Below are 25,440 nucleotides of genomic sequence, written 5' to 3' on the forward strand. Positions count from 1 at the left end.
GTTGCTGATCAGCACACCAGCCGCGTCTGATCAGCGAACCCTACTTAGTCCCTCTGTTGTCAACTTGTCTTTGTCAGAGCGTTGTGGATGTTCCCGTGTGTTCCTGCCTGTCTCCAGTTCCCGTATGTCCTTCGTTTCCTGCACTCCTGTCATTCACGCCGTCTACTTCCTGGTCTCCGATCCATCTTCATTTTCCCCGGACTGCTATCGTCATCATCGTCATCCTCATCATCACCGGAGAGATCAGGTTTGTCCTCAGCGTCCCTGTGCTGCCAAGTGCCTTCATACCGGACTACTACTCATCATCACTCTCCCTGCATCTGACCAGCTCTCTAATAAACATATATTTTACTTGCATTTGAATCCTCTGGTTATTATCCTGACAGAACCCTCTGACCAAGACAGACTCAGCAAGTACTCCAGACCTGAACGAGTTCCTGTCACGAAGCATTTCCGGAATGGATCAACAAGAGGAAAACCTGGCCGTCACGGGACGAGCAGTGCAAGCCTTGGTAGCACAGATGTCCGAGCTCACCCAACAGCTTCAACACCTAGCTTGTCCCACGGCGCCCAGCGGCGGTGTGGGAGAACCAACATCTATGCTGTTCCTCGTTCCAGGCACTTTCAGAAGAGATGAGACAGGTTTTTGACCAGGCGGTTGCAGGACGGGAGGCAGCTCGTCAACTCGTCAACTCGCTGATCTCCGCCAAGGTAATCGCTCAGTGTCAGCTTACTCGATCGAATTCCGTACCCTGGCTGCCGAGTGCCACTGGAATGAGGAAGCGCAGTGGGATATGTACCTGCATGGGCTGGCTGACCGCATCCAGAAGGAGATCTTCACCCTGGACCTGCCCGGGAAACTCGACAGGCTCATCGAGTTGGCTTTGAGGGTGGGCGCTCGCCTACATCGACTAGAGCAGCGGACCAGGACGGCCCAGCTTCCCGTGAGCGTTGAAAGCCCTCAGGCCAGCGGTGGCGATGCGGTCAGCCCCGTTTTTGATCTCGAGCCCATGCAGGTGGGTAGAGCTCGGCTTTCCCGGGAGGAGAGAGAGCGACGGAGATCCAGGGGTCTTTGCCTCTACTGTGGCGGAGCCAGACACTACTTGAACACCTGTGCAGTAAAAGACGGAGCTCGACAGTAAACAGGAGGCTACTGTCGGGCGGGATCTCCGTGGATAAGACCTCATCCTCTACTCTCCTTCTGGTAAGACTGCTGTGGGCAACCCGGTCCCACCTTAGTCAAGCTCTTCTGGACTCGGGGGCGGAAGGTCATTTTATGGACTTATCGTTGGCTCGGACACTCAAAATACTCATCACTCCTCTCAAGGACACCATTTCTGTCAGTGCACTTAAGGGTCAGGAACTCCCCGCCATAACACTTACCACCAACCCTCTGACACTCGTCACATCCGGCAACCACACTGAACAAATATCATTTTTCCTCCTGGACTCACCTCTGGCTCCCATCGTCCTCGGTCACCCCTGGCTGGTACAGCATAGCCAGAGGGTTGACTGGGGAAGTGAAGGAAATGTTCAGTAAGTCCCGTGCTGCTTCTTTCCCTCCGCATCGTCCCTATGACTGTGCTATGGACTGTGCCAGGTAAGTCTCTGCCTAATGGCAAACTTTACTCACTTTCTGTTCCGGAAAGGGAGGCCATGGAGAAATATATTTCTGATTCTCTAGCCTCCGGATTCATCCGCCCTTCCTCTTCTCCAGCGGGGGCGGGGTTCTTTTTTGTGGGGAGGAAAGATGGCTCTCTACGACCGTGTATTGATTACCGAGGGTTGAACAACATCTCGGTAAAGAATACTTATCCTTTGCCGCTGATGTCTTCAGCCTTCGAGCGGTTGCAGGGATCCTCCGTCGTCATACAATTGGATTTACGTAATGCCTATCATTTGGTTCGCATCAGGAAGGGGGATGAATGGAGAACCGCGTTCAACACCCCCAGGGGCCATTTTGAATACTTGGTTATGCCGTTCGGGCTATTCAACTCCCCAGCGGTTTTCCAAGCACTCGTCAAATGGCGTGCTGAGAGACATGGTAGATCAATTCATATATGTCTACCTGGATGACATATTGATTTTTTCTTCGTCTCTCCAGGAACAAGTTCAGCACGTCAGATGAGTGCTTCAGAGGTTGCTAGAGAATGGGCTTTTTGTCAAGGCGGAGAAATGCGCTTTTCATGCACAGTCTGTTCCTTTCCTAGGTTATATTGTCTCTTCTGAGGGAGTGCGTATGGATCCTGACAAGGTTAAGGCTGTGATAGATTGACCAAGTCCAGATTCCCGTAAGGCCCTACAGAGGTTTCTGGGGTTCGCCGACTTCTATCTGCGTTTCATTCGCAACTTCAGCCAATTAGCCGCACCTCTGACCACCTTGACCTCCCCAGAACAACGTTCAGGTGGTCCGATACAGCCGAGGCTGTATTCGGCAACCTCAAAAGTCGCTGAATTTCGGCTCCCATCTTAGTCGCCCCTGATCCCTCACGTCAGTTCGTGGTGGAGGTCGACGCGTCAGAGATGGGGGTAGGTGCAGTTGTCTCCCAACGCTCTTCCGCAGACAACAAGATGCATCCTTGCGCATTTTTCCCCCCACCATTTATCACCTGCCGAACGTAACTATGACATTGGTAACAGAGAGTTGTTGGCCGTCAAGTTGGCGTTGGAGGAGTGGCGTCATTGGTTAGAAGGGTCGGGGGTACCTTTTATCGTTTGGACTGATCATAAGAACCTTGAATATATTAGTTCTACCAGAATGACTCGGGAGATAAAATGATGTAACGAAGCATACATATATTGACAGCCCAGCAAGCATTATTAAAGTTCTTTGGCGTAGTTCGTCCATAGTTCGTAATCCGAGGGTAGCGGATCTGCATCTCCTGCCTGAAGACAAGGCAGGGGCGCAGCCGACCCCCCTGGGAGGTATGGACAGGACCATCCTGGTGGTGGTAGGGAGGGTGGAGGTTGTTGTCGCGTCGGCATCTGCGAACTCAAACATGTGTAAGTACCGATCTTTTATACAGAAAGATAGGTAATAAGTGACGTAGTGATTAAGTCTTACTGGCAGAACTTAAGCTAAAGCTTTCATATCTGCTAAAAGACTCGTGGGTGGTAGTGGCGCAGTGGATAAGACACATGCCTTTGGTGTGAGAGACCCGGGTTCGAATCCACTGTGAGACACCAATGTGTCCCTGAGCAAGACACTTAACCCCTAGTTGCTCCAGAGGCGTGCGACCTCTGACATATATAGCAATTGTAAGTCGCTTTGGATAAAAAGCGTCAGCTAAATGAATAAATGTAAAAATGTAAATGTAAGACTCAACTCCAGGCAGGCTCGATGGGCACTTTTTTTCTGACTTTTTGACTTTTATCTCTTGTACCGCCTGGGGTCCAAAAACATCAAACCCGATTCCTTATCTCGTATTTTTGATCCATCTGAAAACCCGGTTACTTCCGAGTGCATTTTACCCAAGAAAGTAGTTATCTCCACACTCACATGGGAGGTCGAATCAAAGGTCAAGACAGCCTTAGAAGGGGTAACGCCCCTGCCCGGTTGCCCACCGAGTCGATTGTTTGTACCGGAGGAGTTACGGTCCGAAGTTATACGATGGGGCCATTGCTCCAACGTGGCTTGTCATCCAGGAGTAAACCGCACCAGCTGTTTAGTAAAGCAACGATTCCGGTGGCCATTAACGGCTCGCTACATTCACAGTTTTGTTTTGGCTTGCTCAGTTTGTGCCATTGGTAAGACGTCTAACCGACCTCCTGATGGGTTACTCCAACCGCTGTCTGTCCCTTCGAGACCCTGGTCCCACATAGCGCTAGATTTTGTCACCGCCCTCCTGCCCTCTAATGGCATGACGGTTGTTTTAACCGTAGTGGACCGGTTCTCGAAGGCGGCACATTTCATTCCCTTGCCCAAATTACCCTCTGCCAAGGAGACAGCGGTGACTGTATTAGATCACGTCTTTTGTTTACATGGCCTCCCGATGGACGTGGTCTCCGACAGGAGGCCCCAATTTGTGTCCAAATTCTGGCAGGAGATTTGTAGATTACTAGGAGCTACAGTCAGTCTGTCTTCGGGTTATCATCCCCAGAGCAATGGTCAAACCGAGCGAGCCAACCAAGATTTGGAGAGAGTGTTGCGATGTTTGGTGTCCAAGAATCCTTCATCCTGGAGCCAACAACTTTCTATGGCTGAGTACGCACATAACTCGTTACCAGTGTCATCCACGGGCCTCTCTCCGTTTGAGTGTAGTCTAGGGTACCAGCCACCAATTTTTCTGAGTCTGGAATCCGAAGTCGCTGTCCCCTCCGCTCACGCCTTCCTCCAGAGGAGGCCACCGCACATGGACCAGAGCCCGTGAGACTTAGTTTCTAAGCACTAAGGCTAAGGCCGATCGCCACCGGTCAAGGCCTCCCGTATACGTCATGGGTCAAAAAGTGTGGCTTTCAAGCAAGAACATTCCATTCCGCTCCGTATCTAATAAGTTAGCTCCCAAATTCATCGGCCCGTTCACTGTCACCAAGATCTTTAGTCCGGTGGCAGTCCGACTCAAACTCCCTCCGGCGTACAGGAGAATTCATTCCGTTTTTCATCTTTCCAAATTGAAACCTGTATTTCATTCTCACCTTAATCTGTCGGCCCCGGTTCCCCCACTGCCACGACTCGTAGACGGGGAACCCACGTATTCGGTCAATCGTATTCTGGACTCGAGACGGAGGGGACGTGGATTTCAGTACCTGGTGGACTGGGAAGGTTACGGTCCGGAGGAGAGAAGTTGGGTTCTTGCTAGGGACATTCTGGATCACTCCCTTATTGATGATTACAATCAACAGGTAAGTTCCTCTGGGAGCACCAGGAGGCGTTCCTGGGGGGAGGGGTACTGTCACGGTTTATGAATTCGCTGTCTCCTTTCTCGTCTTGTGTTGTGTGTGTGTGCATGTGGGCGGGGTCGCTGATCACTGCCACTGATCAGCACACCAGCTGCAGCTGATCAGCAAACCCTACTTAGTCCCTTTGTTGTCACCTTGTCTTTGTCAGAGCGTTGTGGATGTTCCCGTGTGTTCCTGCCTGTCTCCAGTTCCCGTGTGTCGTTCGTTTCCTGCACTCCTGTCATTCACGCCGTCTACTTCCTGGTCTCCGGTCTCCGATCCATCTCCGTTTTCTCCGGACTGCTATCGTCATCATTGTCATCTTCATCATCTTCATCATCACCGGAGAGATCGGGTTTGTCCTCAGCATCCCTGTGCTGCCAAGTGCCTTCATTCCGGACTACTACTCATCATCACTCTCCCTGCATCTGACCAGCTCTCTATTAAACATATATTTTACTTGCACTTGAATCCTCTGGTTATTATCCTGACAAGAAGGCTATGGCTACAAGAACATCTATAGGACACTAAAAGTTCCTAGAGACACAGCTGGCTGCAATGTTTCTAAGTTTAAAATGTATGGTACCATAGAAAACCTTCCAGGGAACTTTTTTGGACCCATGGATCAGAAGTATGTCTGGCACAAAAAAGGCTTGACTTATGACCAGAAAAACACTGTCTTCACGGTCAAGTCAATTATCCCAAATCTACCAAAGCTTTGTTCAGGGATCAGTCCTGGCCTGCTCAGTCTCCAGATTAAAATGTCCTTGAAAATCTTTGGTGAGGTTTGAAGAAAGCAGTGGCAGAACAGAAACCAAAGGATATCATTGAGCTAGTGTTATGGTGGTGCAAGAAGATGAACCCAAATGCAGACAGTATTCAAGTGAACTACGTTTATTACAGAAAAACAAAACCCACGAGGGGGCAAAATAAGACAGGATCGACTATATAAGACTAACAAGACTACACTAAGACTAAGGATGGCTGAAGCGAAACAGTCGTTCCGAAGCTTTGCGAGATCCCGAAGCGCAGATGTGTCGAAACACTGATCCGAAGCGTGATTCGAAACACCCATGTCACGTGACTATGACCAAACGAAGCCTCGAAGTGTTTCACTAAGTGTTTCATCAGGTGTGGTCCGCCGAATCAGCGTTTGATTGGAACGGTCGGGAACAGACCACACAATCGCACATCTGTATAAAAGTGAAATAAACGCATTTTGACCTCGTGGGTTTTTGTGAGAGGAGTTTGACTTTGAGATAGCGGATTTTTGGTGATATAGTGACATAGTGCGATTTGATTAGTTATAGGCAATTTAGACTTACATTTAAATTTACACAACACATTGACTGATAGGCTAGAGACAGACAGAGTATACATATATTGACACATTAATAGATACATAGATATAAATATATATAGACAGCTAGATTAATAGATAGATACATATATAGATAGATTACAGATACATATATAAATACATATATTATAGATCGATAGATATATAGATAGATTATAGATACATATATAAATACATATATTATAGATCGATACATATATAGATACATAGATTATAGATACATATCTAGATACATAGATCGATTCATATATAGATAGATAGATTTGGATAGATAGATAAAATGGAGGCTCCCCAGAAGAGATGCCGTACATCAGTGGTGTGGGAGCATTTCCATTTAGAAACCCCAAATAAAGTGAGATGTGTGTATTGTGATCGGCAGCTAGCCTACTGCAACAATACATCATCCATGATGCGCCATTTGAGGAGAATTTGAAATTTGCGTATTTGCCCAGAACTCATGATCCACTAACTTACTGGAAAGAGAGAGCAGTAATCTTTCCTCATTTGTATGTCCTTGCAAAAAAATATCTTTGTATGCCAGCAACAAGTGTCCCTTGTGAGAGGATTTTTTCAAAGGCTGGAGAAATTATCTGTAAAAAAAGAAGTAGGCTAAGTCCTTCCACAGCAGATAAATTAATATTTTTGAATAAAAATCTCTAAAAAAGTGAGACATTGTGGCTTGATTTCTTTTATTAATATTCATTTTTCATGACCAAAATAACATTATGCACAGTGAGGAGCCTATAGGTTACAAGCTTCACATATTAGAACATTATAATAATTAAAAAAAAAAACACATTTTTTTAATGGCTCGTCAAGGTTGTTTCAGATCAACACCTGCAAGTGACCACTAGGTGTCACCGTTGAGACGGGTGTCGGATTGATTCGAAGCCTCGAAACAATATGGCACATTTGGTTCAACTGTTTCATTGGTTCAGGAGGCCTCGATTTTGCCATCACTAACTAAGACTCAGACAGAAAACTGAACACTAAACTAACAGCTAAGACAGGATCAAACTCTTCACAAGACTTTCAACAGGTTACTCACGGTTGGTTTCACATAATGAATGACAATGAACCGGCACAGGACAGCAAACACAAGGGGATTAAATAGGGAGAAACTAATGAGGGAAACAGGTGACAAGGGTAAAGCAATGATGACTAAACGAGGGTAACAAGTGGGCGGGGTTACATGACGAGACAACGCAAGCACACAGCCCAAACAAATGGCCATGTGCTTACACATAAAACATGGGTATGTCATGATCCTGCCTCAAGACCAGGGAAAATTAAAGACTAGATGGCAGAATCATGACAGCTGGAAGGTTTTGCACACATGGAATGGCCTTTAAAATTTACTTTTGGGAGTTGAATAATTTTGTAAATGGATGTTTATAGCCAGTTTGATTTTTTGGAACTCAGTAACATTATGTTCTCAGAATCACTCAATTGTGTAATAATAAACTTTCTATGGTTTACTGATGGCTTAGTTGAAGTGTTTTCCTACAATTTTGATCACAAACCAGAATGTCCTGCAGGTCAGAGGGGTTCGATAATTTTTAAGTGTATGAAATTCAGTTTGGCAATTTATAATTATCATAGTGGTTACAGCCCTGCTGTGTCCATCTGGATGAAAAGGTTTGAGGTCGGTTTTGTGGGCGGTTTGCAGTGTGCATTATAAGTGGGAACTGTTTCATAGAAACCAAGAAGTCTGCGATCGAATGAAAATTGCTTAATCCTATTTTTGGTTCCCGGAAAATTGCAAAAGTCACATTTCATTTGCATAGTCATAAAAACATGAATCAAAACTAAACAAATGGACATGTTTTTCTTCAAAATAAAGTGCACTGATGAATCATGTACAATAAAACCAAGAACATGCACTTAAGAAAAATTTAAATAGGGTCAGTTTTGATTACTCTACATTTTGCTTGAGGGAACAACAGCGATTGTTTGCAAAAAAAAACAAAAAAAACAATCGCTGTTGTTCCTAGACTATTGGCAACTCGCCTCATGCAAAAAAAAAGCAAAAAAAACCCCACCAACTTCCTGCTTTACAAGACACGAGATTAGCCACAGTCAAATGCCACACGACCACAGTGGTAAACAGAGAAATTAGAGCACTTCAAATTTATAGATACAACATACTTCCAGAAACTGATATTTTATATACGTACAGTACTGTTCAAAATGTCCGTTCAAAATATATATATTTTTTATGTTTTTGAAAGAAGTCTCTTATGCTCACCCACATTCATACATTTGATACATTAAAAAATAGACTAAAAAACAATAATATTGTGAAATATTTATCACAACCTGTTTTTTATTGTAATGTAACTTCAAAATGTAATTTCTTCCTGTGATCAAAGCTGAATTTTCAGCATCATTACTCCAGTCTTCAGTGTCACATGATCCTTCAGAAATCATTATAATATGATGATTTGCTGCTCAAGAAACATTTCTGATTATTATCAATGTTGAAAACAGTTGTGCTGCTTCATATTTTTGTGGAAACCGCTATACATTTTTATTCAAAAATATTTAATGAATAGAAAGTTCAAAAGAACAGCATTTATTTGAAATAGAACTCTTTTGTAACATCATAAATGTCTTTACTGTCACTTTTGCAGAATAAAAGTATTAATTTCCTTCCAAAAAATAAACAACACATACTTGCAGCATACAAGCCACTTCGAAGTACTGATCAAGCAAAAAATCTTGAGTATGTGTATGTATGTGTGTGTGTGTGCATATTTGGTTATGCATGGCTCTTTGAGAGAGTGAAGACAACTTCCTATTTTAACCACGACCATTTCAAGTAAGTTCCTGTAGAGATCTTGTGCCTTCAGTCTCCACCATGTCTGATGGTGAGAAGGTGATCTATACCTCTGTGGAGGTGCTCATCGCTGTGGGATGCTGTCTGGGGAACGTGCTGGTGATCTGGGCCGTGTGGTCGTGTCGATCCCTGAGTCAGACCACGTTCTGCTTCATTGTGTCGCTGGCACTGGCTGATTTTCTGGTGGGGATGGTTGCTGTGCCTTTCGCAGTGATAGTTGATGGACGGCTGAAGACTAGTTTCCACTGCTGCCTCTTCATCAGCTGTGTGGTCATTGTGTTGACCCAGGCCTCCGTTCACTCCTTGTTGGCCATCGCTGTGGACCGATTCCTGCGTGTTTATAAGCCTCTCAGGTTTGAACTTTTAACAGTCGTGTTGCTTCATATTGAGAGCCAAACTGATCAAGCTTACTGATTAGGAGGAAATCAAACTTGAGCGTTTCTCAGAGATGATGCACACTCATTTTATCATACTGAATAACATGCAACCTGAAAAAAGGGTTGGACCGCATTTGCATGTGTGTATGTTAATGTATGTTAAGAATTTATTCATTCTATAATCTGCAATCAAAATAGCTCGCTCAGCCTCTAAAAAACAATGTTCTGTTTTGCCCGACATCATCATGTTGCCATTGACCAACACAGAAAACTACTGTAGCAAACATAGAGCTGGCAAAGATATTCCTCAATAAGGAAAATTGGAGCACTTGTGGTTGCGTATTAGACATTTTGCTCCGAATGCTTCCATAATGTGACATTAAAGGTTTAGTTCACCCAAAAATTACATTTCTGTCATCATTTTTTCACCCTCATGTCGTTCCAAACCCATAAGACTATCGTTCATCTTCGGAACACAAATGAAGATCTTTTTGATAGAGATAGAGATTTCTGTCCCTCCATTGACAGCTACCACAACTACCAATTTGATGCTTCGAAAAGCTCATAAAGAGATTATAAAACTAATCCATATGAATTGAGCGGTTTAGTCCAAATTTTCTGAAGAGACTCGATCACTTTATATGATGAACAGTTTGAATTTAGGCTTTTATTTACAAATAAATTTTTTTGACTAATTTTCATTTTTGGGTGACCTATCCCTTTAAATAGGGTTCACTGAACAAATGAAAACATGAAATTATAATTCTGATTTACTTTTATAATATGATTTTTAAGTAGGCTATTGAAATACTGCACTTTTCATGATGTAATTAATTGCTAAATATATACTTTTAGTCAACAAGGGTGCAAAAATATAAAACGTTTTTCAACATTGATAATAATCAGAAATGTTTCTTGAGCATCATATCTTCATCATATTAGATAGATTTCTGAAGGATCATGTGACACTGAAGACTGGAGTAATGATGCTGAAAATACAGCCTTGCCATCAGAGGAATAATTTTTTATTTTTTATTATATTCAAATAGAAAACAGTTATCATTCATTGTTTGTTCATGCAGTGGCGGAGCCAGGATTTTTTCATAGGGGTGGCCAGGCAATGGCCAGCAACCAGTCTGGGGTGGCACAGAAATCTTAATTATTTTATCATACAAAATTTGTTTTACTATAATGTATTAGACTGTTTTAGTGCCTACACAACTGAATAAAGTTAATTTGTACTTAATTGTAATTGAGATAGTAGTGAATTAGGAATCATGGAATACCGAGCGAATTTTATATTTTTTTATTATTACCCACCACCTCATATTAAAATGAATTAAATTGTAATAAAAGGGCACACACTATAGCTAAAGTTCAACTTGCTCAGTTAGCTTGGTTCTGGTTCTCAAAATCTCCAATAGCTTGTTCTACATTGTTGCATCTTCATGGATGAGATAACAGGCAGATAAATACTGTAGTCCAAAGATTATTCAACCTTCAATGCGTTTTATATAATCAATGAACTCTTCAACCAATTCTGAGTTTGTCAAAAAAAAAAAAAAAAAAAAAAAAAGACTTTCTATATTAGTTGTCAAAATAAATAATTGCAACAGTTCTACCTAAATTAAAAAGGAAAAAATCCCCATGTGAAAGAATGTGAACAAGGCGGAAGTCAACAGCACATAATGTAAAATGTTATGTTTTTCATAATGTAATGTTGCCAGAATGTAAAATTAGTTATTTTATGGATTTAAAAATTATCAATTTTTGTTTGTCCTTTACAAATTAACGCAAAATGAATGCCTATCGTCTAGTACAAATGCACAGTGCTCACATTTATTTGGACATTAAAACATTACATACACTGTTAGACATTTTATCGTATTTTTGCGGTAACTTACTGGCAGCACTATTGCCAGTAAGTTACTGTAAGTTCCCCTTTACAGTAGCTTACCTGTAAATGTGTTTTACAGTAAGATGCCCTTACCGCAATTTAATTTTACAGTATGATGCCCTTACCGCAATTTAATTTTACAGTAAGATGCCCTTACCGCAATTCAATTTTACAGTAAGATGCCCTTACCGCAATTTAATTTTACAGTATGATGTCCATACCGCAATTTCATTTTACAGTATTACAGCCCATTTTACACTATATTATTATTTATATTTTACATGAATGCTATTGAATTGAATAAATTCCAAAAAATCAACTTGAGTCCATGTACATCAGCATATTCTTTATTCACTCTCACAATCAATTACATCCATTTTATTTATTTATTGTGATGCAACATTAGGCAAGGCAGTTTTATTTGTATAGCACGTCATACACTTTGGCAATTAAAAGTGCTTTACACAGTAAGGAATTAAAATAATCACAAAATAAAAGCAAGGAAAATTAAAGTGCACCTATTATGGATTTTTGAAAATGACCTTTCATGTAGTGTGTAACAGCTCTAAGGCCACAGATTGGATGTGTTCTATGACAGTGTAAACAGGAAAAAAAACACATGCATTCAGATATTTCGAGATCGGTTTCAGGCCTCATTCATATGTGAAAATAAATCAGATATAAATCGGATATGGGACGGATGGCCTGTCAAAACGTTGTCTCGTCGTAGGAGAGGAATGTGGACAAACGCAATAAAAAAAAAAAATAAAAAAAAACTTTATTCCACTATTCATTTCCTTCTCTCTGGGCCTCGAGTTAGTTCATGTAGTATAACTGTGTTGTACGTCACACGTAGGCACACTATTGGCCGACGCTGGTCATGTGTGTGATGCGTGTGACGTACAATACAGAAGCGCTGCGCAGTTATAATACGTGAACTAACTCGAGGCCCAGAGAGAAGGAAATGAATAGTGGAATAAAGTCGTTATTTTTTGTTTGTTTTTTGCGCACAAAAAGTATTCTCGTCGCTTTATAAACTTAAGACACTGTAGTCACTTGGACTATATTACCGATGTCTTTAATACATTTTCTGGGCCAGCAAGTTATAATGTCTTAGAAGCCTATGGAGGAGTGATCCAGCTCTCAGATTTAATAAAAAAATATCTTACGGGGTTGGAACAACATGAGGGTGACTAATTACTGACAGAATTTAAATTTTTGGGTGAACTAACCCTTTAAATACCTATGCTAATCACTTTGTGGGCCACGATTATCTATAACTGTGTCTATTAATGCAGTATATCACTGAGAAACGTCCTGCTTGTGTCGTCCTTGTGATGGAGGTTCGGGTTGAATAACTAGTTCTCCCAGTGTTTCATTATTGGACTCGCGTTCGGATATGGTCAAATCGATGTCATTGTTCGTTACTGTGTTTAGTTTACGGTGTAGGAAGCCTCAGGACAGCTGATGTTGTTATGGCAATGGGTGTTTTTGTTTAAGACACGCGCACTGTACGCAGTAAACCAATCACAACAGACTGAGCTGTCTGGCCAGTAGCATGTGGAAAGGAGGGATTTAGAGAGATTGATTCATCTGACGAGAAATCTAAGAATCTTTGAAAAATGTGGTGATGTGCAAATGTATATTATGAGAAAATTCAACAGTTTTTTTTACCTTTGATGCACGTAAACCTGTTGTAGGTAAGTGTTGTAGTAAATAGGATAATAGGGGCACTTTAAAACAGTTATAAAAACAATAAAAAAATGTTCAGTACAGTTATAAAATGAATTAAAAGAGTAAAAAGATAATACATAGATAAACTTCTCATCTGGCAATACACCGGTGTATCATATTTTTCACAACTCCCAGTTTTACTCTGAGATTTTCCCATGGTGATTACACTGTGTCTGTGGTGTTCTTGCGGCACGCCTAAGAAATCAACGTATCCAAAAAAACAGATTTTTCCCTAAAATCGTACATGAGAAGCTCTAGGACTGACTCACGGGGTAACCTCGGGTTCACTGCCCCATCAGTCCGCACCCCAAAGATTTGTCCGGAAGCTCTAGGAATGGAATCGAATCAGTCCGCACCCCACAGAACCTCAAGTTTAATTACACGTCAAACTCACTACTTCACCACAGACAGAGGTCATCAGCATGGTTTCATCTCTCAATTTCCCCAATTAAGTAATTTATGTTTGTCTCTTACCCAATTCGCAGTGCCATTTGAGTTCAGTTTAGAATCAAAAGGAGGATGCAAAAATAGAACTGGATTCATAACAAATCAAAGCAGGGATCATAACAATACGCAACAAAAGCATCCCAGTTGGTCTTGACTGGCCTCCATACCGGTAAACCACTGATGGCTGATCTGAAAAAAACAACAAACAAACAAAAAAAACAGAGAAAATGTGTGAGAAATGGTTGAGTTTGGAGTTTTGGAGTTTATTTAATCTAAATTTGTTCATGGACAGATGAGGAATCAACTTGTGCAACAGCAGTTATTACCAGTCGAGTTAGTTTAAATAGTATAGCTTTATTGCACATCCCTTGTTAGGGAACTCTATTAATTGCCTGAATGTACAATTACGTTAAAGGTACACTGAGTAACTTTATGGCCCTTCAAACTTAAATCTGAAATAGAAAGCTTTTGTAACATTACAAATGTTCTTACTGTCACTTTAAGTCAATTTAATGCATTCTTGTCGAATTCAAGTATTAATTTCATTCAACAACCCAAAAAAAATAAAATAAAATAATAATAATACTGACTGAACAGTAGTGCTTTCTATTTCAGATAAATGCTGTTCTTTTGAACTTTTTATTCAAAGAATCCTGAAAAAAAAGGTGTACAACTGAAAATAATCAGAAATGTTTCTTGATTCACACAAGTGCTCCTAAAAAAAGTTATGCTGCAAGTACTGCAAGTTATGTTACAATATCACATAATGCATCTGATAGTTAGTCAAAACATACTTACAAAGCCAAAGATGCTCAGTGCTGAGGCTCTTAAAAGAGCCTTTGGGCTGTAGTTAGCTCCTGTTGACACAGGGAAAAGAGAGAAATAGAAGAAACATTATTTTTCAGCAATGATTATTGGCAAATGACTATATGTTATGAACATGATAAATGACAGATCTAGGACGACTGCTAGATTGATCAATCAGATGACAGTTAAATACCAATAATTGGCATAGACTTAAAAATGAATATTTTGCAATTAATATTTTTCAATTAGTCTGCCTTTACATTGCTTTAAATGCATTACTATTTTAACATGTCATATTTCGGTCCTGTGCAGAGTGAATCCAGCATTTATACGTAGCTGTAACATCTCTTACATCGTGTCTACACTTTGTTAATGAGAGTTTTCGCGAGCCTGCATAATTCGGCACTGAATAAAAACTCCTGCGTTCTCCAGAGCGCGAAAACAAATAAGCACAAATATGCACTGGAGCGTTTGGTTTGGCAAATCTGTTTCGCCAATATATTATAACAGTATCAAGTAACAGTATCAAAGTAGCAATCTCTTGCTTGCGTTTGAACCGGGCCTGGGGCAGAGAGAGCGCGAGAGAGTGCCTTTGAAAAAACGCGCTAGGCCTAACTTACTTCAAAACGCATTTAACTGACGAGTAAAATATGCCATAACTGGTCGTAAAAAGGACAGAAAACCTGTGTTTGTGTAAATATTAGATTGGGTCCATCTACTGGAATAGGCAGTCAGTCAATTCTATGGCATTTAATGGGATATTAAAGCAGCAGTTTCGAGGAAAATTAGACTGTCCTGTGAGCTGTTATTAAAAGCCTATTAGATTTTATTATTTAAGTGACTTTCTTCATAAATTTAGCTATATTTAATTAGTATTGGTAATGGTTTACTTTGTAAAAGTAACTTATAAAATAAATTTGTTCAGTAAAAAGTACTTACCTCAGAAAAATCCCCAGCTGGCGTCTAGCGATCCACTCAGCAGGGACGTCCGTTATGAGCGCGCACTCGACACGACACGTGACGTCACACAAACCTCAGTTTACATTCTGCCAGGTTGTTGCGCGGGCTTTGCAACAATTTAAATTTTGTGAGGTGTAAGCAAAGTTTATATATATATAAAGTTTATATTAATTTAAAATAAAATAAAAATACATTTATATTGCCTGTATGGGAACCAGTTGTGAATTTTTGTATATGTATATAAACATCCAGTGTTTGCATAGCTTAAAAATTAGAATGCAGATTCATGATTTTCATCTGCAGAACAAGATGGGGGGAAAAATATAAAACATTATCATATGATATTTTAATATGCCTAAAACATAAATACAATATGCATATACAAATTTCAAAAAATCTGTCTTCTTCATTTACAGTAGCACTACTGCTTTTGCGTAAACAGTAAAGTACTGTAAATTCCATATACAGTAAGTTACTGTAAATTTCATAAAAAATACCCATAACGCAGTGCATATTACAGTAGTTAACCGTAAATAATATAAGTGGTATTTTACTGGGCTTTTTTGCGGTAAGTAACTGTAAAATTACGGCAAAGTCTAACAGTGTAGGCTATCAGTTTGTGCCTTATATTGTGATCTCACATAGCAGAATATTTTAATCCAGACACGTGAAGCAAAACAAATACATGCATGCAGTTTTGACAGCTTTAATCGCCTTTTTGATTCTTACATGAGTTAATTGACGACAGAACTACGGCTACAGCACGCCGCATTTGCGCATGATGTGCGTACTGCAAGCACAGTACAACGCCGTATGACAGAAAAGTTTTTTAGTTTTACTGACATTTGGCCTGACAACATCTCATCTTACTGAAGATAGACAACTGAATATGGACAACGCCCTTTTCTCAGCATCTGACATAAGTGTCACAAGCTTTCACACACATCTTCTAAAATAAAAGTAGCATCAGAAAAAAAGAGAATTACGTTTGTTGTTGACTGCACACTATTCGACTTACTCAAAACGGTCTTGCAACCCACCAGTTGAGAAAGATTGACTCTATTACTATGTGCATATCACTGTCTGATGTTCTGCTGAAGCTCATTCGGCACTTGTACATTTCTGCACTCGTTTGACTTGCGCCTGGCGCTGAGGTGAAGTTGGAGTATGCGTCTGAAAAATCTCACGTTTTTTGTGGTTTTAAAAAACGCAATTTTTGTCAACAAAAAAAGAGACAGAAACAGCAGTTGTGAGAGAGGTGGCCAAAGGGGTGGCCAAGCTTAGACCAAGGGTGTCCACGGCCACCCCTGGCCACCCCCTAGCTCCGCCAGTGTGTTCATGTTAGTTCACAGTGCATTAACTATAACGTTAAAAAATGTACTAAGTTTAATAAATGCTTTAAAAGTATTGTTCATTCTTAGTTCATGTTAACTAAAGTTGTTTACTAACATTGACTGATGAAACATTACTGTAAAGTATTACCAAAAAATCTTACCAAAAACCCAAACTTTTGAAAGGCATACATACACAGTACCGTTGAAGATATATAAAGATAATTTCTTATTGATTTTCAGGTACAGAGGATCAGTCAAAAAGCAGCATTTGTGGGCCGCAGTCACTGTATGTTGGCTCTCTGCTTCTATACTAGGCTTCATACCCATGTTCGGATGGCACAACGAAGACACCACAACAAGAGAAAACTCCACTATTACATGTCATTTCATCACGGTTATATCCATGTCGTACATGGTCAACTTCAACTTCCTTGCTTGCATCCTACCACCGACCATCATCATGATGGCCCTGTACTTGTTACTCTTCAATATGATATCCAAACAGCTGAGAAAGGAGGTCGGGCGCCCCGTGGAGTCCAGGTCGTTTTACCGTAAGGAGCGGAGACTGGCCAATTCTCTGGCTCTGGTGCTGGTTCTGTTTGCCGTTTGTTGGCTCCCGCTGCACATAATGAACACGCTTGAGTATTACAAAATTGTCAAAGTGCCCACTGTCGCCTTTCACATCGGCATCCTCCTCTCTCACGCCAACTCCGCAGTTAACCCCATAGTGTACGCTTTTAAGGTCCCTAAGATTAAGAAGGCATATAAAAGCATCTTGACGAAGCTGACAAGCACGGAGCAGAAGGAATATCAGAGCAGTCAGACTTTGGAAAATAATGCCAGCAGCAACTCAAACAGCATCGTCAGGTGTACCATGAAAATAAACCCACAGGTGGTTTTAGCCACCAATCAGAACGGTTAGCATGAGTCTGTTCATAGGCCATGAGGGGCAGTCATGGCCTAGTGGTTAGGGAGTTGAACTGGTAACCCAAAGGTTGCTGGTTCGATTCCAGAGCCGGTGGGAAATGACTGAGGTGCCCTTGAGCAAGGCACCTAACCCCTAATCGCTCCCCGGGCGCCACACAAAGGCTGCCCGCTGCTCTGGGTGTGTGTATCCACGTTTGCAGTGTATGTGTGTGTTAACTACTCACTACTCTGCTCCTAATGTGTGTGCATTAACTTGGATGGGTTAAATGCAGAGGTCAAATTCCAAGTATGGGTTACCATACTTGGCCGTCACGTGTCACTTTCACTTTCACTTTCACTTTCACACACAAGAAGTAGAGAGACCAGGGCTAGAATTACACAGACAAAAGTTCAATTATACAAATGGTCTGCCGCTTTTGCATAGCTTGTGCTTGCTATTTAAAAAGTATTTGAAACTTTCCTATCTGGCAGCTCCAGTAAGATGTATCTTGAACTCTGTCTTGGAAACTATGTATTCTTGCTTTGGCTCTCAACGAAGGCGTCGCATTTTCTTACCCTCCTCTCCCTTATCTTCCCTGCTTTGCTCCTTTCGTCTCGTTACTGTCTTGTACTTTGAGAGACTCTCTCCGCACTGCTCTCCAAACTAATAAATTATGGAATTGATCAACTGGTCTCTCAGCGCAATTGACACCATCTTCTCGACGAGAGGCTTGGGTTCGGAGGAACCTGACTGCCCTGCCGGAACGTTTGCAGCTGGCTACACGATGGACGCGTGGGGGAAGTGGCGGGTCGTGTGTCTGGCGGCTCTTTCCGTGGAGGACGTTGAAGATATCTACCTATTCGGAACCATGATAACAGGTTTTCTGCTGTTTGGATTAGGCACTGCCCTGGTTTATCGAGGAATTAAGAAGACGGTGACAGCTGTCCAAAGCCCCACAAGGCTGCCCGTTATGATTGAAGCAGTGGGCAGAGCTGTCGGCACTCAGACTGTGACTATGAACCACAATATGGGTAACATCATGGAGAAGCTCACAGCTTTGCAAAGGCAAATGGATCGTTTCGGAGACCCAAACGGACCAGGAGCTGTGTAAATTGGAATGCGGCTACTCGTCCCCAGACCAAACAACCACAATCTTATCTGCTTTCGGCCCCACTCTATCAGCACTGGCCTTGGCCGAGGCCGCTGCTGGAACAACAACCCCCTCTGGAGAGAGCACTGCAAAGAGACGCTCTTGCGTTCCTTCCCCGACTCCACACTGACACCTGCTGATTGTTGACTCTGTCTGGGACCTGATCAAGGTTGTCTCCATGGCAACTGCTGTGTTTCGCTATGACATCCTGCGGACTGAGGCACCTAGATTGGGATGCCAGGCGTAGCGACTCTTCAGGCCTACACATACAGAAACTCTTACATAGATACAGATATGCAATCACCAACCCCCAGCCCCCATCCCACGCCTTCGACGCTTTTTACCAACAGTCTGACAGGCGGGTCTGTGACCAGCGCCAAAATGGCTGCAGGACCGGATGGCTGCTTGCCTGTGCTGGGTTACCTCCAACCCCCCTGTCCCCTCCCCTGTTGCAAGTCTTGTGTGTTCATGTTGTGTACTGATTATGTGCAAATGTGCTGAGGTGTTTTACTGTCCCCAAACTGTACTCCCTATTGGAACATAGTCTGGGGGCTGCCTTTTGCTGTATCTCTTAATAACTTCAGGTTGGTCCTAAATTGCATTTCGTTGCCTTGTACCTGTACTTGTGTAATGACAATAAAGTTGAATCAAATCAAATCAAATGTATGAGCCTTAATTAAACAATTTAATAATCAATTAAAAAGGAATTTATAATTGTATGATATTACGCTGTCCCAACATTGGACCAGTGGTTTGGAAAATAGTTGGATGGAAAATGGATGGAAACTGAATTTCAGGAGGTAGATAAGGTCTGTTTATTACAATTTACAGTTTACACTTGTTAAAACTGCAATGACAGTCATGGGTGTAAGAGAGTACACATCACTTAAATTAAATTATGAGTCATTGGTTCTTAAGAATGCACAGACAATAGTGAGTGATTCAACCCATGTTTTATTTCCAATGTATCAACTTCTGCCATCAGGAAAGCATTATAGAGTCCCACTATGTAAGAGCAATCGTAACATTTTTTTTATTTATTCCTGTATCTATTAATAATTTAAATAGTAAGATGCAGTCATTGTCATCAATTATTTTTAATGTTTTAATTATTATTATCTATTTTTTTATTATTATTAATCCCCCCCCCTCCCCCTATATTTAAAAATATAAAAATTATTATATATTTTTTGTTTGTCCTTTTGTTGTCCCTTTAATGTTGTCACATGTTGTGTGTGTGTGTATGTTGTGTACTACTGCAGCTTTGGGTTCAAGACAAATTTCCTAAAAAAAAACAACAATAAAGTGTACTCTACTAGAATGGTACTGTTAAATTAATATAGTGAAATAAATGTTTGAGTTTAGTTATATGATGTATGTCTCACGTGCTATCATTTAAATCCATCAAACATCTCCAGCTCTGCTCTCTAGATATTGACCTCGGTCATTTAAATAAACACAGGTCACAAGAATTCAGACACAAATATTTCATTTCCACATATTGAAGGAGGAAGAGAAACTGACAGTCATTCTGAGCATGCAAATGTTTTTGCCATAATGTGCAGCAGCACGTCAGAGCATCCACATCCTTCCTTCATAACTTCATAAATGCAAATTCTGTCATTCCAAACCCGAATGGCTTTATTCTTCTGTGAAAGAAGATGTTTAGAGCAACGTCCATGCAGAGTAATCTTTTTCATAATGGCATCTGAGCTCTGAAATTGACACAAAAAAAACATTAAGAAAAATCATAAAAACACATTTTGGGCCCTATTTTAACGATCTGAAACGCAAGTGTCAAAGCGCAAAGCGCAAGTAACTTTGTGGGCGGGTCTCGGCGCTGTTGCTATTTTCCCGGAGGGATAAATGACTCTTGCGCCAGGCGCAAATTTAAAATGGGTTGGTCTGAAGTAGCTTCATTATTCATAGGTGTGGTTTGGGCGTAACGTGAAATAAACCAATCAGAGCGTCATCTCACATTCCCTTTAAGAGCAGATGCGCTTTTTCCATAGCGGATTGCTAATGTAACGGCGGATTTGCCAGGCGCGCGCCAGCAGCGGTTCACAGCCAAGGAGAGCAACGCTCTCGTCACGGCCGTAAAAGAGAGAAGTTATATTGAAATGGAGAAACCCACCCAAATTAACTTCGGTTAATTTGGGTAAATGTGTAAGCTAGATGTATGCTTTTATAATAAATTGTTTATCTATCTATCTATCTATCTATCTATCTATCTATCGTAATAATGTATGATTTGCAAAAATGAAAACTGCTGCTTCTGTGTAGATGAGAGAATCAAAGTGCGCGTTGTGCACACGCTACATTGATTATGGCCAAGCATGCGCCCTTAAAATAGCCTATGAATAACATGCGCAACGCGCCACTGACTTTAAACTATTTTTTTCCTGGTTAGTGGCGCAATTGTTTTCTAAACCTGCAAAATAGCAAGAAGGAACGTTTGCGCCGGAACACGCCTCCTCTTTGCGCTGAACTGCCCCCGGGAGCGCAAGTGTTTTCCTTAGTTAACCGACGTGCTTCTGTGGAGGGAAAAGTCCGCTTTGCGCGGGTGCAAAATAGGAATGATACATGCGTCGGTGTACAAAGTCACTTGCGCTGGGTGCAAGATAGGGCCCTTTAAGTATCTATGATATCTTGCTTGTATTCTTGCCCTTTCATGCATAGAGGTCACTACAATGGAGAGCAATTAAAAAGCCATTTCCTGCATATGCATGGGTTTTGGTAGCATTGTTGCACATGAACCACTACAGCAGACTCTAGTGCATCATCCAATGCTTAAGTATGTTAAGTATTGGGTTCCCTTTCGAGAACGGTCACTTCGTATTGCGTAGCTATACGCAGTGGGGAAACTCATTTTCCATAATACCAAAGAGTAGAAGACAATACAAGTTCTTTGATAATACTGAAGCATAAAATGTAAAACGCATTTGCAGCTGCACAGCTAGCACAGTGAGTGTCTGGCTCACTCATTGGCTGTGCTGCGGCAACTGCACATCCAATGGCGTGGCGCCTCTTCTATAATGGCGAATTCGAGCTCTAATATAGACTTAGCCACGCCCAATTTGGCGGTCTCTGACGTGTGCGCCAATGAACTAGCAGCGCACCGACACACGTCAGAGACCGCCAAATTGGGCGTGGCTAAGTCTATATTAGAGCTCGAATTCGCCATTATAGAAGATTTGTCTCGTTCTCCCCATCTCAGTCTCACTCTCCGGTCCTGTTCACTCAGGCAGACCTGCGCCCCTCCCTTCGAGCGGCGGGTCTCGTCTCCCTCGGCGGATCGGGTACATTCTGCACTCGCGGCTAGCTCTCCTTTCGGACGGCAAACTGCCTCTCGCGCTCCCCCCGTTTCTTCCCTCGTCGAGCCTCAACAGAAGAAGCGCACAGGTAGATGTTCGCGCGGCTAGCTCTCTTTACGACACAAGAGAGCTAGTACCCCACCCTCCGTTCTGCACATCACATTGAAGCGCGTTTTCTCTAAAAAGTTCTCTCTCTTGCGCTTCCCCGCTTCCTTCCGTCATTGAGCCCCGATGGAAGAAGCGCACGGTCAGATGTATCTCTCTTTACGACACAAGAGAGCTACCTCTCCCTTCCGTTCTGTTCATCATGCAGAACCTTCTCTGTGATTCAAACACAACAGTGCGGTTTTCATGCCTGGAATCTAACCATGCTGAAACTGTTCTCTCTCATGACGGCTGTTCTCACTGTGAGAACAAGCCGCCATTCTAAGTACTATACAAGCTCTTATAGCTCTTTTATATCCACATATTTTGTTCTAATGTCACAAGTAATAATCTCAGGGTTTGTTGTGTGGTATTGGTGGTGATGTACTAAAATAAACATTGTCATGTGTGGACCTTTCTTCTTCTCACCAATGATGCCTGAAGGTTAAGAGGACAACCTTCAAGGACAATTACTTGAGTCGCCCCCTGTCGTTTCACAGAATAGTACAACGGCGAGCGCGTCGAGTATAAACGCCTCGTCCATTTGGGGAGGTGCGCACGCAGTCTGCGGAGACTCGCGCTGCGGTGCCAGGCGAAAGTATAAACAAGGCTTAAGACTTTCGCGCCAGAGACCAGAGTTCGAATCTCGGCTGCGCTGAATCTTTTCACCAAAGCAAACGAGCTCACGCCAGCCCCGGCCCCGCCCCTGCGTGGCTCACTCTCTTTGGCAGCGTCCGAAGATGGGGTTGGTTGGGCTCAACGTTTGACTCCAACCCCCATCTAAACCCAGAATGAGTGCAATTGGACGAAGCATGGCCAGCTAGTCATGTTAAATAACCATTCAAACAGAGCTATAGCTGCAGTCAAGGGGCCCGCTGTAAACCGCGCACCGCTGCAAACCGCGCACCGCTGCAAACATTTGCTGTTCTCACAGAAGCTCAAACAGAGTTAGAAATAAATGTCCCCCCACAGCCCTCGCTCACAGGTGGCTGGGAACATTTTCAAATCAGTCATTAGGCCTGTTACAAAGCGGCGCGTGAGTCACTGCTCCTACAACAGCTCTAAAAGAGCGAGATATGAGTATTCACGAATCAGTCCGAGCCCGTCATAAGACACGCTCCACTGAAATAATAAAGGAGGGCTTGTGTCTCATCTGGCCGGACCACCCTCGAAAAAAAAAACTAAAAAACAATAAAACTTCTCGCAGCTCCCTGTGAGAAGTGGCATGTGTCACGTGCTTTGCTCCGAAATACAAAATCTGTTAGAAAAAGGGGCGTTATAATTAGTCCCCCCACCACGCTAAAACACTTGGGGTTTTACAGCCGCTATTTTCAAGTTCCGAAATAAGACGGCGGCATCAGACCCATACTAGATTTGAGACATTTGAACAAGGCTCTCATTAAACGGCCATTCAAAATGTTAACTACCAAACATATCCTTGCGCAAGTTCACCCGGGGGATTGTTTTTTTTACGGTGGATCTGAAATGTGCATACCTCGTCACAGGCCATTCTTGAGATTCGCCTTCGAGAGGCAGGCTTATCAGTACACAGTTCTGCCGTTCGGTCTGTCCCTAGTGTTATGACTGACTCAGGGCCATAACAATAGATAGGAGATCATGCCACAAACAAACGGTGCAAAACATACGTTTATTGTGTATCTAACACAAATTTAAACAACAGAACCAAATATGGAGTGTGAATGTCAGTATCAGTAGTGTAGGGCAGGTGCATGGATGTGTTGTGTGTGCGGGTGCAAGTGTTGAGTGTGAAAAATAAAAGACATAAACTTAAATAAACTTAAATGTGCATCTGTGTAAAGTCCTGGCGTCCCGAGCGAGGCGTGAACCCGGACAGGCCACGACAGAGCAGCGTTCGAGCCTTTAGCCACCAGACCAGAGCAGGAAGAGAGAGAGAGATCAATGCAGCAGAGAAGCTCCTATTTAAACATCATCTTCCCAGGTGCCAGCAATTAGGCCTGAAAGAGAGGAGGGGCAGGAGAACGACCAGAAAAAGGCCAAGAGCCGTAACAACTACGTTTACGAAGTGCATGGACACGGCGCTTTCTCCTCTGAGGCCTCAGGGAGTGCGTGTGCTAAATTATCTCAATGACTGGCTGGTCTTGGCACAGTCGAGAACCAAACTTTTGACACACAGAACTTTGATTCTCAGCCATTTGGAATGCTTGGGTCTCAAAATCTAATTATCCAAGAGCAAACTGAACCCCAACCAGAGTGTGATCTTTCTGGGCACAGTTATCGACTCTACAACTATGAGAGCACGGCTTACACAAGAGCGCACGCTCTCTTACTTTTAGCTTCTGACCAAGGCTGTATCTCAATACTAGTTTTACTTGATCTTAGTGCTGCGTTCGATACTATAGATCACACAATACTCTTAGATCGACTACAAAATTATACTGGTGTTCAAGGACAAGCATTAAGCTGGTTCAAATCATACCTATCTGACCGCTACCATTTTGTTTATTTAAATGGAGAAAAATCGATCATAACTTCAGTAAACTATGGAGTGCCGCAGGGATCTGTGTTGGGCCCTCTATTATTCTCAATATATATGATGCCACTTGGAAATATTATAAGGAAACATGGAATTAGTTTCCATTGTTATGCTGATGACACTCAAATATATATTTCATCACGGCCGGATGAAAACGCTAAATTATCCAAATTGACAGAGTGTGTTAAAGATATAAAAGATTGGATGACGCGCAATTTTCTTTTATTAAATCCAGACAAGACAGAGGTAATACTTATCGGTTCAAAAAAACGCCCACAAAACCTCTCACAATACAACTTTAACATAGTAGGATGTCCTGTTACTTTATCCTCTACAGTAAAAGACCTGGGTGTTATACTAGATTGCAACCTGTCTTTTGAAAATCATGTTTCATATGTTACAAAAACAGCCTTTTTCCACCTTAGAAACATTGCTAAGCTACGTAATATACTATCAGTTTCTGATGCAGAAAAGTTAGTTCATGCATTCATGACCTCGAGACTAGATTACTGTAATGCTTTATTAGCTGGTTGTCCTGCATCCTCAATAAACAAGCTACAGTTAGTCCAAAATGCAGCTGCTAGAGTTCTTACTAGGTCAAGAAAATATGATCATATAACACAGATTTTATCATCACTACATTGGTTACCTATAAAATTCCATATTAATTACAAGGTATTGCTACTGACTTATAAAGCCCTAAACGGCTTAGCCCCAGTCTATTTAACGGATCTTCTATCGCCCTACAATCCATCGCGCTCTTTAAGATCACTAAAT

The 25,440-nt window shown here is 42.0% G+C and overlaps 1 protein-coding gene and 1 long non-coding RNA gene across 2 annotated transcripts; both read left to right on the forward strand.

The window, feature by feature from the left end:
- The first annotated feature begins 8,999 nt into the window (after positions 1-8,999).
- LOC309474568 (adenosine receptor A3-like) lies at positions 9,000-17,562 on the forward strand. Its single transcript, XM_082137086.1, has 2 exons — positions 9,000-9,430; positions 16,874-17,562. Exons 1-2 carry the CDS (start codon positions 9,099-9,101, stop codon positions 17,553-17,555), a joined length of 1,014 nt encoding a protein of 337 aa, XP_081993212.1. The 5' UTR covers positions 9,000-9,098; the 3' UTR covers positions 17,556-17,562.
- On the forward strand, positions 11,099-16,633 carry LOC309474570. The gene is made up of 3 exons (XR_014197388.1): positions 11,099-11,323; positions 15,916-16,032; positions 16,097-16,633. It is a non-coding gene; the product is annotated as an uncharacterized lncRNA (long non-coding RNA).
- Positions 17,563-25,440: the final 7,878 nt, after the last annotated feature.

The sequence above is a fragment of the Leuciscus leuciscus genome, assembly GCF_965113295.1.
Source record: "Leuciscus leuciscus genome assembly, chromosome: 14".
Classification (NCBI taxonomy): domain Eukaryota; kingdom Metazoa; phylum Chordata; class Actinopteri; order Cypriniformes; family Leuciscidae; genus Leuciscus; species Leuciscus leuciscus.